Source organism: Rhipicephalus sanguineus, chromosome 8, assembly GCF_013339695.2.
Source record: "Rhipicephalus sanguineus isolate Rsan-2018 chromosome 8, BIME_Rsan_1.4, whole genome shotgun sequence".
In the NCBI taxonomy this organism is placed as follows: Eukaryota; Metazoa; Arthropoda; class Arachnida; order Ixodida; family Ixodidae; genus Rhipicephalus; species Rhipicephalus sanguineus.
The window spans coordinates 154202407-154220246 of record NC_051183.1 but is presented as its reverse complement, the minus strand read 5'-3'; the positions used below and the strand labels follow the sequence as shown (position 1 = coordinate 154220246).

At 46.1% G+C, this 17840-nt stretch overlaps 1 protein-coding gene across 1 annotated transcript in view; it reads left to right on the top strand.

The window, feature by feature from the left end:
• LOC119402410 (BTB/POZ domain-containing protein 9) overlaps positions 1-17840 on the top strand; it is a 133128-nt gene that overhangs the window by 15293 nt on the left and 99995 nt on the right. The window contains exons 2-4 of the mRNA XM_037669549.2: positions 2488-2757; positions 11721-11850; positions 12786-13016. Of these exons, the coding sequence (XP_037525477.1) occupies positions 2516-2757; positions 11721-11850; positions 12786-13016 (603 nt within the window). The 5' untranslated portion in view covers positions 2488-2515. The remainder of the gene's footprint in view (positions 1-2487; positions 2758-11720; positions 11851-12785; positions 13017-17840) is intronic.

The window sequence follows — 17840 nt, the reverse complement described above, 5'->3', positions numbered from 1 at the left end:
TCGTTTGTGTGTCTTCTCTTCTCTTTGTACCATTGCGCTGCACATACTCAGTATATTCCCCAAACTAGCAAGTTTTCCCAGAAACCCGGCACGGAACTTAAAGCATTGCGCCAAAAGGTAGCCGAGCTTCAACAGAAGAGCAAGAGTTACACGGATAGACGCCGCAAAACACACGGATAGACACTGCAAACATGGATAGACACTGCAAAAAGGGATATTTTTCGGACAGGCGAGGCGTATCAGAAGGATCTGTAGCGACGACAGTGACTACATTCACCACTTAAGCAACATAAAGGAAACATTAGTTGAAAGAAATTACTTGCAAGATGCTCTAAACAACATCTACAACGAAGCATGTCAACTAGATAGGAAATCAACACTAGCTAAGAGAGCCCCTGTAGCACAGCCCAACCAGCCGCCAGCATTTATAACCAAATCCTCGAATGCTTTCCCAAACAAATAATATCCTCCATAAGTATCATCTAATACTGGCAAGCAACGAGCGCCTTAGAAAAGCATTTCCCGAAGTACCAAATGTCGTGTATTGCCACAATAGGAATCTTAAGGACATGTTAGTGCATGCAAAAGTAAATCCTCATTCTACTGCCCACATAGCATAGATGACGTTATAGTTGAAAGCACCTGAAGTGATTACGTCCATCATATAAAATCTAGTTTTAGCTGCAGTAGTTCAAACATTATCTACATGATCAGATGTTCATAATGTCACAAACGGTTTATTGGCGAAACGGGACAGCCTGTTAACGTTAGATTAAAGGGGCATTGCGCGGAGACGCCGAAGAAATTACGGAACGCAGTGACACAGCATTTTAATGTAGCAGGTCACAACTTTGATGATCTAAAGCTTTACATACTTCAAACTTCCGGTCCCCAAGAGACAGAAAATATACAGAGTCATACCTTATTCACAAGTTCAATACACTCCACCCAACAGGTATTAAAGGGACTGTCTACCGTCCTTCATCGCTTTCCTGTTCTGTACCGCAATAGAAAGCATATCGTCTGATATGTCCAACGTTGCAGCGGTTTCTTTGGAAAGTGAGTAGAAATTTTTAAAACAGAATTTTTCTATCTGCGTTCGGTCTTCTATTGGCGTGAAACATGCCCACAACACTGGTTGGTGGACGCGATGACTATTGTAGTGCCGGTAAAAATTAAAACAAAAAGCACACGTGATTTCTGTAGGATTACTTTATTTTCGCTGAACACTAACGTAATGAATGTAACAGTCATTTTCAGCGTGCCAGCGGGTAAATGAAGCCTTATTATACGATTACAGAACACTTGTTTTGCTGTAATCGCAGTCTATGCGTTTATTTTAGCACCGCTGGCACAATCCAAGCCAAGTTGATTCATTAAAAAGAGCACAGCATATGTAAGACACCCAAACAACAATACAGCGGCATAGTACGACGATCGTGGAGGCCCGCATGGCATAGCGCATGAGTTGAAGCAGACAAAATCGAAGATGGCGCCACCGGGCGCCTTTTTGGATGCGTGAGGGAAAAAAAGCAAAGAATTACTCTCTGATGCAACCGAAAGCTGCCTCAAGTGTGTAAAATACAATTTCAAATTATACATGTTTGTTTTTAAGCAAAATGAGTCCACCTGCGAGGATTTCTCGTCGTACCAGTAGATTGACCACATCGCTGTTGGGTGACGCTAGTGGTCATTCTTTCAGATTTTCAACTTCAAATTAAAAATATAATTCCTTTTTTATGGTGCAAAAGCATGCTCGTTGCCGCTGATCTGACGAAGGATCTTCTCATTGTCGCCATGATCAGAAAAATTTTTCAGAGCAGTAGACAGTCCCTTTGTTTTTACGGGGGCTCTTGAATCCATCTGATATGGTACATACACAACGAACACCCATGTGAGTTAAGCCCTCCTTCTAGGAATTTCTAACCTACCATTGTTAAGTGGTGCTTCCTCTGACAACCATTATTCAGCGACACGTCTCCCCCACCTCCCCTTTCTTTCTTTTTTTGTAATTTTTTCCCCGTGGACTACTCATTTTCTTCTGATTCACCCAATTCGTCATGGCAGCCTCTCCCCCCCCCCCCCCAGTTGCCCTCCCCTCCTCCTCTGTGCAGGAGAGGGTATGAAGCATATACACACAAGCGCTAAGGAAATCAGTTCCAACCTTAAAGAAGACAAGTCCACTTGTCGAAACGTCGGCTCGAGCACACACCCACTGTTTCTGGATTTTTTCATTGCAAGCTTCCATTTTCCCCTTCCTGCCATTTTTGGATATCCAACTCTAAGGAAGACAGCAGAGTGGATCACAGAACTGGGGTAGCCAATATCTTAGTAAGAGAATCCTGGCAGGTCACGTCATGAAAAGGACAGATGAGAAGCAGGACTGTGGGGAGTAACGGAATTTGTCGGCATAAAATGGAATTGGGACAGAGGCCTGCAGTGGACCTAAGGTGGTCTGACAAGGTGGTGCTTTCTTTCGAGATGCAGGGCTGTGCTTGATGTGTGCTGTGCTGAGATGGGGGACAGCCACTGCCCGGACATTGGTGGCCTGCCTGCCCCCCTGGGCCGCCCTTGCAGTCCGACCGAGGAGGCCTCCGAGCCGGCCTCGTACGGCGAGCTCAACCACGTGGGCTGGCTGGCCGAGCACATAGGCCGCCTCTGCCTGCAGCCCGAGTACAGCGACGTCACCCTGGTGGTCGAGGATGTCCGGCTGCCTGCGCATCGACTCGTGCTCGCCTCCTGCAGCAGCTACTTCCGGTAAACAAGTCGTTCCGTTAAGATGGTGCATCGCCAGTGGCAAGCTTACCAGATAATTTTTAAAGTATGTTTGTAACTTTTGTGTCATACACCCAGGTCATCTGTAGGACAACCTTTGAGTAGAAATTCATGTAACAGCGCAAAAAGGGGGAAGGACGACGACCGCGGCTGAGTGTAAAGAGTGCTGATTGTGTTATTCATTCTTTTTCTTACCTTTGTCTCTGTCGTCATCCTTTCCACTTCTTCGTGCTGTTTCATAAGTTGCAATGAACCAGCTGGCCCAGCTGGCAACCATTCTTTTAGTAGAGGATGGCGCTGTAACAGTTGCACATAATTAAATCACTTCCCAGCGAATTGGGCTGGGGAGCAAGTGTTTTAACAGTGAAATAACATGCAGTCTTATTTCATTGTCAACCGTTTGCGTCGTGAGCCTCTACCGATGTTGTAGCTGTTCCATTCAGGCAAGAGCTGTCATCTTTCAGACACTGCGCAGTGACGTCGCAGAATATTATCTTTAATTAACGTGCTCTCGTACACTGCACAACCAGCATTACGTTGTGGGGGATACATACATGCACAGTTCTTATCGTCACTTTCTTCTTGAGTGTCCTTATTCAAAGACATTTAACATATTTTCTGAAGCTGGGATGATGTGCTTTCCTTTGGCACTGATGATGTCATCTTCCGGTTGACTGGACTCTTGTGAATCTTTTTCTATAAGAGGTACTAGGGGATAATGTTTCCATCCTCCTGGTGCTTTGCCATAGAAAAGAGCTGCAGCAAAGTGCTTTTGTCTCTGCAGTTGCCGACCCCACTTAAAAACTGCTTGTTTTTTTTTCATACTTTGATTCTGATCAAACTTGCGTCACTTGTGTATTTTAACATGCTGATTTCAAATATGCAGTTGGTTTTAATTTGTGGTACGTAGTTTTCAGACAACTAAAAAAAATCATGTTCCCAACTAGCCGCAGTGGCGACTAGTTGGGAGGAGCGCTTGCTCAGAAATGCTGGGTATTACAAAGAAGAATACATCATCAAAATGATCTCGTATGATCAGAAAGTGCAATGATACAAGAATGGATGTTTTAGACAAACTTTAGCCCAAGTTACAGCATGTCAAACTTTTGTATGTGAGAACCAAGATCCGTGAGCTCGACTCCTCCCTAACCTTGCTGCACTTACACAACAAAGCGAGTTTCGTGGCTAGGCCATAGTTACGGTCGCCCGTGGCGCGTTTGACGTCTCTGCCGCACGTTTTGCACAGCGTGAAACCGAGGAGCTGATTCACTAGGTCGAGATCAACGATCAAGTATGATGCCGCAGGTTGCGTGGCTGAGGCTGACGTCGCAGTTTTTTTGATCGGCAAATCGGTCTTCCGTGCTGTCACGGGCGTTGAATCGAGCCGATCAAGGGTCGCTGTCTCACGGGCCCTTTCTTGAGCAATGTCACTGCTTGTGACAGCTCCAGAGTGACTTCTCAAGGTACCGGAACCTGCACAGTCGTCATCCCTCAGAACTGCCGGATTGCCGATACCTGCACCGCGGTCGCCACCATTATCAGATGCCGGAGCGACCGCAAGGTCGAGGGGTTGCTTGCTCATCTCTTTCATGGGCCTGCAATGTCGTGCCGTTAGCACGTTTCTTGTTTTTCGCGCGTTTTTTGCTGAAGTGATGCACCATACGAAACTTCTTCGCTCCGCCAGGCATGTCGAAGGTGTCGTTGCAAAAAAAAAAAAAAAAAACAAACAAACAAACAAAGTGGCTCTGCCAGTTGAATGTTTTTCTTTTTTTATGACGTAGGCAGCATGCACAAGGTTGCTTACTGAGAACATCAAAAAAGCCAGAAACGGGAGCTTTTGAATGATACCAATATGGCTGCATGCCGTTTGCTAGTTAGAGGCAGCTGAAATGGAGAGCACTTTAAAGTTTAAAGGGCCACAGCTGCACCAGGAAATTTTGAATGGCTATTACAGGCATAAATACGCGGTACTTTTTTGTAAAAATTTGCAGACCGGTGCGGGGTGGTAGTAGGAACACAAAAATGAAGACTTCGAAAATCCGAATTTTTGGCCAATTTTTGGTCTCTAAGAGCTGTGTCCCCCCTTAACAAAGACACCAGTAATCGAGACGTGTTGAATTATTTGTATCGCTTCACTACTCTATTGTCCTATTGACTTAAAAGGGGCCTTGTAACGTTTTTTGCGATTGCCTTCAGTAATAATGATTGTCGGGGTTTAACGTCGCAAAACCACGACATGATTATGAGGGACGCCTGTAGCACTGTGGTGTGTGAGATAAAAGCAGAAAGATTAGTCCATGGGAACGAGGTTATTGGTCTCAAAGATAAATATTCTTTTTCGCGTTTTGTTCTGCCAGTGGCGTCACTGGGTGCTTCAAATCACCGCATGTCTCTTATAGACAGCCTTGCCTTGTGGTGGCTGTTGCGCAGCACACCTAGTTTTGTGCTGCAATTGGTCTCAGTATATATAATGCGTATTTAAAAACAGAAATCTTCTTGTATCTCTCAATGCACAAACAATGCTTTTATCATTTTTAGCGTATGGGAGTGGGGCCCTATTGGGACCATACAAATGTTACATGCAGCTTGGCTTGTTGAACCAATCAGGACACACAGCCACTGGTGTCACTGTCACATGACCAAGCACCACTTCCGATGCCAAAATTTGCCCTTGGATGTCACTGTAGTCGGAGAAGATGGTAGTTTATCTCTGCCTACTTGCAATTCAATATCACTGCATTCCACAGCACCCGAGGAAGCGATGAAAACTACCTGCTTAGTTTGTCTCGCTGGCTCCCTAAACATGTGAGGATGATGAAAACTATGGGCAAAAATACCATGTGCCATCAACCGCTTGCTAAATAAGGCTGCATATTCTTACAGAAGTGGCATTATTTTAGTTTTGATATGTTGCTTCCACCTTTTCAGAAATTAACTACCCAGTAACTATGACTGTTTTCCACAACTCTGAAGAAGCCATACCACTAGGCCATAAAAACGGTGCGAATTTCATGCTGCATGTCCAGTGTCACTTACATGTTCAACATCTTCAAACAGTTTTGTTTGTTGCCAACTGTAACATTGATGTTGAGGGGGATGGCAAGTGATGCGGTGAATGATGACTGTTGCGAAGATGTGCGTGGTCATTTGGAAATAATGGTGGGTTTGACATTGGTGTTACCAAGGTGCATGTATTGGACAGCTTATTTGAAGTGACAGTGTGATAACAGTCGAAATAGACAGACAATGAACAAGAGCTGCAATTGTTTAGTGATGCCTTCCTCTCAGATTGGTGCCACTAGTATCTATTGTTCAAAGCGAAGTGACTCCATTGGTGACGTGGTTGGAGTGTTCCTGCAACGGCCAAAACCATGAAATGTGCCAAAGGTAGTGGAATGAAAAGTTACACTTTCACCCGAGAGGCGAAGGACCGATAGCAGCAGCAATGCATCCACATTTTCTCACATATGACTGCACCCCAACTACAACCCACGGAAAAGTTTAAATATATCCACACCATGAAACCATCTTTCTTGCGTTGCCGTAAACCCACATCCCACACTGAAGTTTGCGTATGACCTGCACACCGATATCAGCTCCCCGATTTTTTTTGCAGGTTACGTGTATGTGACAGTAACATTTGTAAAACGGTTTGTAGTTTTATAGGCTCGATACACATTAAATCAATGAGCGTGGTGTCTATGTGGAGAGGAAAGCATGCACACATCTCATTCGATGACCGCAAACGCTGCTTTTCACTGTGCTGGTGGGCTGAACAGTGCAAACATAAATAAGTAAACATGCTGTGTTGCAGGAGGATCGAAAGGTGGGCCAGTTGGTAATTCATTTTCTTCGTTCAGCGAACTGGGAGCGCGGAAAATACACAAAGGACGAAGCGAGGAACCACATAAGACGAGCGCTCACTAACAACTGATTTATTTTCCACATCGGAAGGACACATTTACGCACAAATTGCGCATGTCAAGAAAGATTATGACGACGGCATGAATAGCATGCGAAGCTTATGATCAAGGCACATGTCTAACGGTTATCTAGGTAGCTCAATTCACAGTCATGCAGTGACAGGGAAGGATGGCTTATACATTGATCTGTATTCCTGGAAATGTGATATGCTTCAGATATTTCGCGCGTAGTTTGATGAGGATGCCGGAACAACACAACTGTATTCTCAATCAGAGGTTGGCACTTGCACGAAAAGCAATGTGACGCTAAATGGGAGTAAGGTGTGTTCTTCAACGAGCTTTTGTGTTCTCTGAGACGCACGTTGACACATCGGCCGGTTTGGCCAATGTACATACGTCCACAAGAAAGGGGTATCTTATATACCACTCCGGTGTTGCACTTAACAAACTTGTTTACATGCTTCTGGAGGCATCTTCTACCTTTAGATGCATTCTGTGCCCTCCTGTGCACCATTGAACATATACTGCCCAATTTATTGGGTGCAGAGAAGACAACGCGCATGCCAAACCGGTTTCCCACATTTTTTAACCCATGGGCCATTTTATGAACGTAAGGGATTACAGCCGCACGCTTCTTTTTTTCTTCTTCCCTGTTCCCTGACGAAGTGCATGTGCGTCTTTCTTTATTTTTGACCGTATGCAAGAGCTTTTCACAGACTGAGGCTATTACGTAGGAAGGGTATCCAGCACCTATTAGCCGTTCTAACTGTGCTACGAAACCACTTTGCATGGTATGAAGGCAACATTTTTTGAGGGCTGAACGTAAGCACGACATTACTATTCCGCGTTTAACGAGCTTGGAATGACCAGAAGAGTAGTCTAGAACGGGTTTTGCAGAACGAGGATTATATCTCCAACAAAGGTGCTTATTACCGAAAAACAGGGAAAGGTCTAGGAACTGCAATTTGTTATCTTTGGGAACCTCGGAGGTAAACCGGAGGCCCATGCCTTCATTCTCGAAGCATGCCTTGACACTTTCAACGTCCACTGCTGAACCCTTTTTGATGATGATTAGATAATCGTCAACATAACGGAATACTTTTGTGTTTGGCTGAAGTTTAGTGCTTAGGGCTGCTTCCACCTTCCCAAGAAAAATTTGGCTTAAAACAGGGGCCACACTTGAACCTATACAAACACCTGATTTTTGCATGTACAGGTTCCCAAGCCATACGACGAAGGTGGACTTCAAATAGAACGTCAGAATTTCTAAAAAAGACTGAGTCGACACTCCTGTGCTATTCCTGAACGATATCTCATCATTGTCTTCCACAATGCACTGCTCTACGCTGTTTAACAGTTGATCATGCGGCAAAGAATAATATAAGTCGACTACATCAAGACTAAAAGCTGTAACACCGGAACATTCACATTTGTTGAGGTATTCAACCACGATACCAGAATTTTTTACGTGAAAAGGGTCATTTACGCGCAACGCAGAAAGATGTTTTTGCAGATACTGAGATACAGCCAACTGCCACGTATCCCTTTCTGAAACAATCGCGCGCAGCGGCATTTCCGGTTTGTGTGTTTTAATGGAGTAAAAAATTTCCAGCTCTACACCTTTCGCCTTTTCTACTGAAGAACCAAGCTTTCCTAGGTTAAGCCTTTTTAGCAGCGATATCGCTCTTGTCTTTACTTCCTTGCTTTTCACAGAAAGTGGTTTGAAATTCCTTTCTATGGCTTCCTCGGCCTTCTTAAAAAAATCTTGTTCACTAATGATGACGAAGAACCCTTCCTTGTCAGAAATGAGTACCCTTAGCTGATTGTTCAAACAAAACTTAACAACTGGTTGAATGCTCAATTTTCTACTGAAATGGCTAACACTGCTCGAAACTGCTTGAACACATTCTGTTACACACCTATAACGTTCTTCCTCCTTGGCCAGCTTGGAGACGGTCCTTGCTGTGGCAATCTTTTCTTCAGGTCGAAGGGTAGGTTCCACGGAGAACTTCGGGCCTTTTCGCAGAACTTGCTGAATTTCTTCTGGCACAGACACATCACTTAGGTTCAAGAAACGTCCCTCGCCTGAAGCTTGTTTTTTCCTGACAGGTAGTTGTGGTCTGATGCAATTCCACAGGGTTTCCGTGACAGATGTCGAAGTTTTGCACCAGTCGCGATACGAACCGTGGTTGTTGCATCTATGTCCGTCTTGGTCACAAATGACGCTCAGCCAGTCCTTATACCACCGGACTTGTGTGTACCATTCCGAACGAACGATTCGTACATTGGCCAAACCGGCCGATGTGTCAACGTGCGTCTCAGAGAACACAAAAGCTCGTTGAAGAACACACCTTACTCCCATTTAGCGTCACATTGCTTTTCGTGCAAGTGCCAACCTCTGTTTGAGAATATACAGTTGTGTTGTTCCGGCATCCTCATCAAACTACGCGCGAAATATCTGAAGCATATCACATTTCCAGGAATACAGATCAATGTATAAGCCATCCTTCCCTGTCACTGCATGACTGTGAATTGAGCTACCTAGATAACCGTTAGACATGTGCCTTGATCATAAGCTTCGCATGCTATTCATGCCGTCGTCATAATCTTTCTTGACATGCGCAATTTGTGTGTAAATGTGTCCTTCCGATGTGGAAAATAAATCAGTTGTTAGTGAGCGCTCGTCTTATGTGGTTCCTCGCTTCGTCCTTTGTGTATTTTCCGCGCTCCCAGTTCGCTGAACGAAGAAAATGCTGTGTTGCTTCTTGCATTACATGAGCTTTATGCTAGCACAGCTGCTGGGGTGCCAGTGTTCCGAAGCTCCTCTGGTTCAATGAGGCTTTGGAACTGCTGTAGGTTATCTTAGCAAAAAAACTCCTGTGTGTAGTTACTATTATGATTTGTGCTGTGTGGGGTGCCTTTTATGCCTGGTTATACCCCCCTTTTCCTTTTGCAATACTCCCGTTAAATGGAACCTGAAGGGACCAGGAAAATGTGTTCCGTTTAAGGGGAAATGCGGGTCTTTTTTTAATTTCTTTTATTACTTGGGTGAACTGAACAAAATTGAACAAATTTGTTCAATTTTTTTCTGCAGATTCCAAATCTCTAATTAGATTTTTGGTAGCTGCATTATAACAAAAGATGTGCAATTTCTAAAAGCATATTTCTTACGGGGATTTTTGGCAACTTTGCTTTGTCAAACACAAAAACAAAGTATGTGACAAGACTGCCAGAGAGCTGGTCTAGCCGGTGATGCTAATCTGATTTTTTGAACAAACTTTGAATGCAAAATAAATGGATGCAAACATGAGTGAAATTTTTTTTGCTGCATACTATTTCTGAGCATTGAGAATTATAATTTGGTGAACAACATTATAAGAAACTAAATAGCATCACCATCTAGACCAGCTTCCTGGCAATCTTGCCACTTACTTTGTTTTTGTGTTTGACAAAGCAAAGTTGCCAAAATTCCCCGTAAGAAATATGCTTAATATATGCTAGAAATTAACACTTTCACAGGGCTCCAACCAAAAAATGGGTTTATCTCCCGACATTTCGGAATCAACTCGATTCCTTCTTCAGGGGGAGTGACAGCGGAAGTGTCGAGGTGCAACTTTTAACTTCTCTCGCGAACCAGCTGGGAAGAAGGAGAAAAGATGCGTCTTCTTTGGTGGTGAGAGTGTTGAGGGGTTTGTGGTTGCCGCGGTTGTGTGGGATTGATGAGCTGCGGGCGGCCGGCGACGGTTTAGTTCATTCGTGACTTTGTTTGCATTGATTTGCTTGCTGTGGTTATTCTGTGAATGTATATTGATGGCACGTTTCCCTTGCAACGGTTCAAGTTGCCTTCGGCGTTTTGGATGAACCACCGAAATGTTAACAACAGAAACTAAGCAACGAAAACGGCTGCTGTTACTGGAGTCGTGGTTCATCCAAAACACCGAAGGCAACTTGAACCATTGCAAGGGAAACCTGTCCTCAGTAAACATTCACAGACTAACCACAGCAAGAAAACCAATGCAAACAAAGTAGCGAGTGAACTAAACCGTCCCCGGCCGCCCTCAGCCCATCAATCTCACGCAACCGCAGCAACCGCGGCAACCACAAATCCCTCAACACTCTCACCACCAAAGAAGACGCGCCTTCCCTCCTTCTCCTCAGTTGGTTCGCGAGAGAAACACCATTTTTTATGACCCAGTTGCACTGCGACACCTCCGCTGTCACTGCCCCTGAAGAAGGAATCAAGTTGATTCCGAAATGTCGGGAGATAAACCCATTTTTTTGTTGGAGCCCTTTGAAAGTGTTAATTAATTAACTCTACCACATAGGCAAATCTGTCAAAATGTGCAGCTTTAAATGTTAGGAATCGCATATCTTTTGTTATAATGCAGCTATTAAAAATCTTATCAGATATTTCGAATCTGCGGAAAAAACTGAATAAGCGTGTTAAATTTCGTGCCATTGACCCAACTTTTAAAACACCATTTTTTATGACCCATGTCTCCCCAGGAGTTCCGATTACTGTAAAAGCTTGTTAATTCGGAAAATCGGATTATTCGGACGTGTTTCCTGGTTCTGGCCAGCGTATGCATTGTTCAGTTGCATCAAACTCTGATTAATTCAGTCACGTTTAGCCACAACCAGGTTAATTTGAATGATATTTGGAGCACGCTCAGCACAGAGCGCCGCAAATGTGCGATGCAAAAGAGTGAGAACGGCGTTCTCAGACAACCGAAATGAGGCGGCGCTGTACGCATCGCTATCTTCATTAGTTAGTGACCACGGTTTTGTCCACATGCTGATGCATGCACTTCAGACCATTTCGGACCATGCACTTCGGCACATGCACTTTGGGCTATTTGGACTTTCTTGACGAACTCCTTAGAGTTGGGATTATGGGTTGGTGACCATAGTTAAAAAATTTCTTGAAAGGTGCCACAACGAATAGAAGTTGGTTGATGTGTTTGTGGTGTGCAACTTGTGCCCTTCATACTTTGAGGCTGTATGATGTAATGATGGCTGCAGGGCACTGCTGTATGGTGGCATGCGAGAGTCGAAGCAGCAAGAGGTGACGCTGCAGGACACTCCCCTTCGAGCGTTCCAGCTGCTGCTGCGATACATCTACACGGGCCAGCTCAGGCTGGCTGGACTGCAGGTGAGAGAGAGCATATCCTGGAAAGTGCCCAATTAGGCTCGCACAAATATCACTTTTTTGTTCAAAGGGAAATAATTGGTATTGGATAATTTCAAAGTGAATTCAAACAATAGCAGGGTGCCAGTCAACGTTGCTCTAAAAAATGTGCCATACTTAGCACTTAGCTCATGCAAGCTGTGTGATATGATTTTAAACTTAAAAAAAAAAAATTAATCAAGTTGCATGTAACTTAACTATACAGTGTGGCTTCGGGGCAGTGCAGATTTTCTCTGCATATAAACGGTTTCATGGCATAAGGGCCATATGCAGCAGTGTAACTACCTTTTCAAACAAAGTTACATGTGGGGAAATACCACTATTCATTTGTTTTGAATTTTTTGTGAGTAAGAATACTACGAATTCGAACGTTGAATTGAATTATATTCGATTTTGGTATTATTTGAATATTTGCACGGCAGTACACCTAATGAATGAGTCGCTCTCATTTGCCCTTGCAAGCACTCACTGCCATGCATGCTCATGTTGTTCGCCCAAACTGATCTATTCTTTTCCCTGGTCACCTGCACTCACAGCCTTTGTTCCTCGCCAACAGGGGCGTAGCTAGGGGGGGGGGGGTTCAACCCCCTCCCCTCGAAATTTTCCAGTTTTGCATGTGTATATTACACGCACACAAATGCATGCACGAACACATATAAAGTATGGTTGACCCCCCCCCCCCCTCAAAAAAAAAAGAAAATTCTGGCTATGCTCCTGCTCGCCAGCACTCTACCTCATCATTCTTTTGAAGTGAACTTCTGAGTGAGTAGCCAGCCTATGCCAACAAGTTAAACGGGCCATTCTATTCATGCGAATGTAGAAATAAATTGAGAAAAGCTCGCACATGGCAAGTTGCTGTGCGTGTGGGATATCTTCAGTGCGCCACTTGTTGTTTGCAGGAGTGCGTGGTGCTGGAAGTGCTGGAGCTGGCGCACCAGTACGGCTTCCTGGAGTTGGAGTCTGGGGTGTCGGCCTACCTGGAGCGGGTGCTGGGTGTGCGCAATGTGTGCCGCATCTACGACCGGGCCTGCCTCTACCAGCTCGCACCACTGGCACGAGCCTGCCGCCGCTTCGCCGACCGCCACGCACCTGCCATCCTGCTGAGTGACTCGTTTCGCCAGCTCTCGCCGGTCAGTTGAGAGCTGCAGTTTGTTCGCAAAGTTCTTGACATTTCGTGGCTCACCTAGTTCCTGTAGCAGCAAAGACGACCGTCCAGATCAGTGGCGCCACGTGCTTACACAGAGATCAATCAATGAGCCAAAAAAGTATTACTGCACTTAAGCACTTCAGTAGAATGCACAACTAGTGCATTCTACTTAAGTGCTGGTTTAAATGATCAACAGTTTCGTGAGTGTGAGTTTAAGCATTTTTCTACATTAAGACTCATTAAAAAAATGCCACACGTAGTCAGTGAGGCAGTTTGGTAAGATGAAGTGTCTCAGGAGTTCACTACCATCATCCGGTAACCCAGTACAGTCTATGCTTGTTACAGAAGACCAGCGTACAGCAGGCTTTTCAGTAAAAAGGGACCGTTTTTCGACCTTAGTTTGGTCTGCCTGTTTTATTGATGCAACAAACTTGACATAAAAGAGTAAAACGATTTTTCTCACACAGTGAAACTCAGGTAAGCTAAATTCTCACGTGTGCCAAACAACATAGGAATGTTTTTTTGGTTTTCTATAGACTCAATGTGAGAAATATCCGCTTAATTAAAATGTACCGCCTCACTGTATGACATTTTGCCGCTAGTAAAGACACCACACACGACGATGAACCACCTCACTGATCCTCTCCTGTTAAAATTAACTTTCGCAGGCTGCCACCACTGGTGATTCTGCACAGTCAATATGGCAGTCTGGGTGGGGCAGGGATGCAGCTGGAGAGGAAAATAAAAATAGACACAATGTGAATGCACGCTCTCTCTCACCGCAGAGCGAAAAAAGCGAGGTTCACAGATAAAGCCGGCACTTTCCCCAAAACCGCAAAGAGAGCGGTTAAGCAAAAGAAAAAAAAGAGCTCCAGCCAGTTCCACGCTGGGAAAACCATTGGACGGCAAAGCCCCTCTCGTCAGGCATTACATTTCTCTCCTAAGTTTTGGCAAAGTTTTCACTGAGGATTTCTTTGTTTCTTCAGGTTAGGCCACATGGATCCCACACTACAATGTGTTCATGCACGGCTTGGTAGCGTTCCAGCGTGGCCGTAGCCCATTCTAATACCTGCCCACTCGCCCAGAACGCGTATTACTATCAAGGCTGCATACGAACGCAACCAGAGTCATCATCATTTTAGTATTTTATATTTAATTCCTTATTCACTCGCCCCTCTAGTCACGTGACCTGTGTGACGCCTACTACTACTACAACTGTTACTACTACTAGTACCACTACTACTACAGCACACGGTTGTCTAAGACAACTTCGCTGTAAAAAAAAGTCGAGTTTTAGTACTGGGGTCCCAGAGGCTTGGGGTCCCAGTTCTTATGTGATCGCGGTTGTTCTGGAGGCACATTGGCCATGGACAGAGAAGCAGAAACAACAAGAGGAGGGGAAGACAAAAAGAAAGCAACAAATTTTATTTTGCATGTTTAATTTAGCTGCGTCGAGTCTTTTTCACGTGCATGTGACTGTGGGTAGCGTAAAGGGAGATCAGCTGCATGTTGTTCAGGAAGAGTTGCTGCGGGCTGGAAACAGGGAAATATTAGATGTCCAAAACAAGCTTGCAGACTGCCTTAAGCAAGTCTGTGTACGCTGAGTTTGTCAAGGAAATGGTACGCGATCGAGGTGAATGTAAAAGTGGTCGCAGAGGCAGCAACACAGTACAGTGCAGACCACTTATAACGTAACCGCATATAGTGCAGGACCGGTTATAATGCGGTCTTTTTCGACTCCCGTTCACCCTCCCATAGAACCGCATGTATACGCATACCGCTTATTGTGCAGTCCCCCAAGATGAAATACCGTTTATAATGCGGTTGCGGGAAAATATTTCTGACAAACGCGGTAGCGAGTGCGGTTCTCAAAGGAGGTACGCCGCTGGGAGGAGGAGAGGTTGAGGAAAGGAAAAGGCGCAACTTCTGCAACCCTAATTGGGAGCACGGCTCAGCGCCAGCGCCGCTGGGGAGGGAGCGACGAGGTCGTTACGAAGGGCGAGGGCACGCACAGTGAACGAACGAGGGGCGGAAGGAGGAAAAAGACCGCGGCAGCGCTGTGCGGGCTCGCCGAGTGGGGAAGGATGGTGGTTGCCTAGGCGACGGAGTAGCCTTTGCACCGGCGGCGGCAAGGCGGCAAGGCTCCGCGGCCGCTTGCCGGCAGCGCGTTACGCGTGGAACGTACTGCCACGCCCACTTCTTGTCTTGTTTTGATGTATTCGGGTTTGACCGGCAGGGACGGTTATCAACGCTCGACACTGTCCGCGAAGCATTGTTCGAGAAGCTTCACGTCTATAGTAGATCGTTCTGTTAAGATTGCGCCCCGCACGCGAATGTTCCAGCTTTGTCTAGAGATAACGCCGCCACCAGCGATATTGCTGGAAAGTTCGATACCGCCTGTATATACCAGAGCACGCCTGTCTCGCACCCAGGCTGCTGGCGAGCTGAGCGGATACTCTCGCACCCAGACGCCGGGCTGACCGGGCTGCCGAGGCGCGCGCGGGCTGCACCAAGTAAACATGGCAAGCTGCAGTTCTGAGGCTTTAAAGTGCGAAAAAGTACCCGTTGACGCCGCTTCAGTGTGTAAGAGCTCATCTGGGCACTACTGCGTTGTCTTTGGATGCCAAAACAAGCAGCGCAACAAGAGGATATTAGCGTTGTCTGGGACGATTACGACGCGCCACGGAAATAGTGCCGGTGCGGTGTTTTCAGCTTCGCCGCGACTGGATAACTGTGATTCAAGCAAAAAAACTAGGAGCCGAGTGAAAATGCGCGAGTAAGTACACTAATTGCGTGTATTCTGCAGTGTGATGCCCACCTATTTCATTTTGCGAACCTAATTTGCGTGACACGCAGCTGGGTTGAAGGCAGGCGCGAGCTTTGTGTGGGGGTGCACTCCATACCTTTGAGCGTTTCCTTTGACGAAAGTCTCGTGCAAGGTAGTGCTCTCAAGCCCAAGCAATCAGCATGTTTTGCCACTTTCAACGTAGTATTAAGCTTTAGTGATTTGATGGCATCCACGCCTTCGAGACTTCGTCTTCAAAAGGTAATAAATGGCACGGTGCTCCTCAACAGCTGGTCAGAATTTCGTGCTTTCATTGCAGTGTTTGATGTCCCCAAATTTATTTGGACACGAGGCATCCAGCTGCACATAATACATATATTGGTACGTAAGTAAACAGTACTCGCGCCAGTGTCCTTTACGTCGCAGGCGTAGCTAACCGGCTTAACTAAGAGTAACACACTTTCGCTTGTAAAGCATCATCGTTACAAGAATAAAATCGCGCAGGTAGCTTCCAAATGGGATCGCTGAACGATACTGCTGGTTATACTCTCTGATAGCACGCTTTTGTGAGCAAGACGCATTTTTGTAAGAGCGCTCGTGAAACAAAAATTACGTTCCGCGAAACTACCCGTAAAGCGTACTCTAATTATTATGCGATGCATGCTGAAATGATCACATTCCACAAAACTTTGTGCACAACTTGTAATATGGCGCAACAAAACATCGTTTCACTCTTTCGCGAGCTGCACTGCGATTACGATCCACGCGTACCACAGCGAGAACGTTTTTTTACAAATGTAACAGCGTACGTATCTGACGAGGTTGCTTCCGCAGCCCACTCAGCACGTACTGTATACATTGTGGACTTGCATGAGCAAGATGTTCTTGATGTTCCAATAAAATCAGCGAAAATGTCCAGGCTAGAAAAGACGCGAAACACGCTCTTCGACGGGCTGAGTTTCGGGAGTTTCACGTTTGCTCTGTGTAGCGTCTGCTGGCGTGGCAGCCCGCGCATGTTGTTTCGTCGCGTGTGCGATAGATGGCGCGACGCGCGATGCAAATATGGCGATGCGCATGGGATTCTCTGTGTTCTGGTCTATAAAAGCCGACGCGATTGACCGTTTGTCAGTTGATCGACGGACGACGCCCTGTTCGCCGCTATCCCAGAGACTACCTCGGCCCAGAGACTACCTCGGCGGCCCTGCCTAGAGGCAGTGCCGCCGAGGTAGCGAAGTTCTTCGTTGAGAACATCGTCCTGCGTCATGGCGCCCCAGAAGTTCTCATCACCGACAGAGGTACGGCGTTTACTGCTGACCTAACTCAGGCAATACTGAGATACAGCCAAACAAGCCACCGCCGGACCACAGCGTACCACCCACAGACAAATGGCCTGACCGAGCGGCTAAACAAGACCATCGCCGACATGTTGGCCATGTATGTCGACGTCGAACACAAGACGTGGGATGCCATCCTTCCGTATGTGACCTTCGCATACAACACGGCCGTCCAAGAAACGACGCAGATGACGCCGTACAAGTTGGTCTACGGAAGGAGCCCGGCGACGACGCTCGACGCCATGCTACCCAACGTCACCGACGAAGAAAACCTCGATGCCGCCGCTTACTTACAACGTGCCGAAGAAGCTCGACAGCTCGCCCGCCTGCGCATCAAGACCCAGCAGCACACCGACAGCCGTCGCTACAATCTTCGACGACGCTTCGCGGAATACCAGCCCGGCGACCGTGTTTGGGTCTGGACGCCGATACGCCGACGTGGGCTTAGCGAAAAACTCCTTCGGCGATACTTCGGGCCATACAAGGTTCTCCGACGCCTCGGCGCTCTTGACTACGAGGTGATCCCGGACGGCATTACGAACTCCCAGCGACGCCGCGCACGACCTGAAGTCGTCCATGTCGTGCGCCTTAAGCCGTTTTTTGCGCGTTAGCGAACCTGGGGACTCTATTTTTCTTCCTTTGTTATTGTAATTTATTTTTGTATGCACTTGTTTTTTTTCTCTCTTCT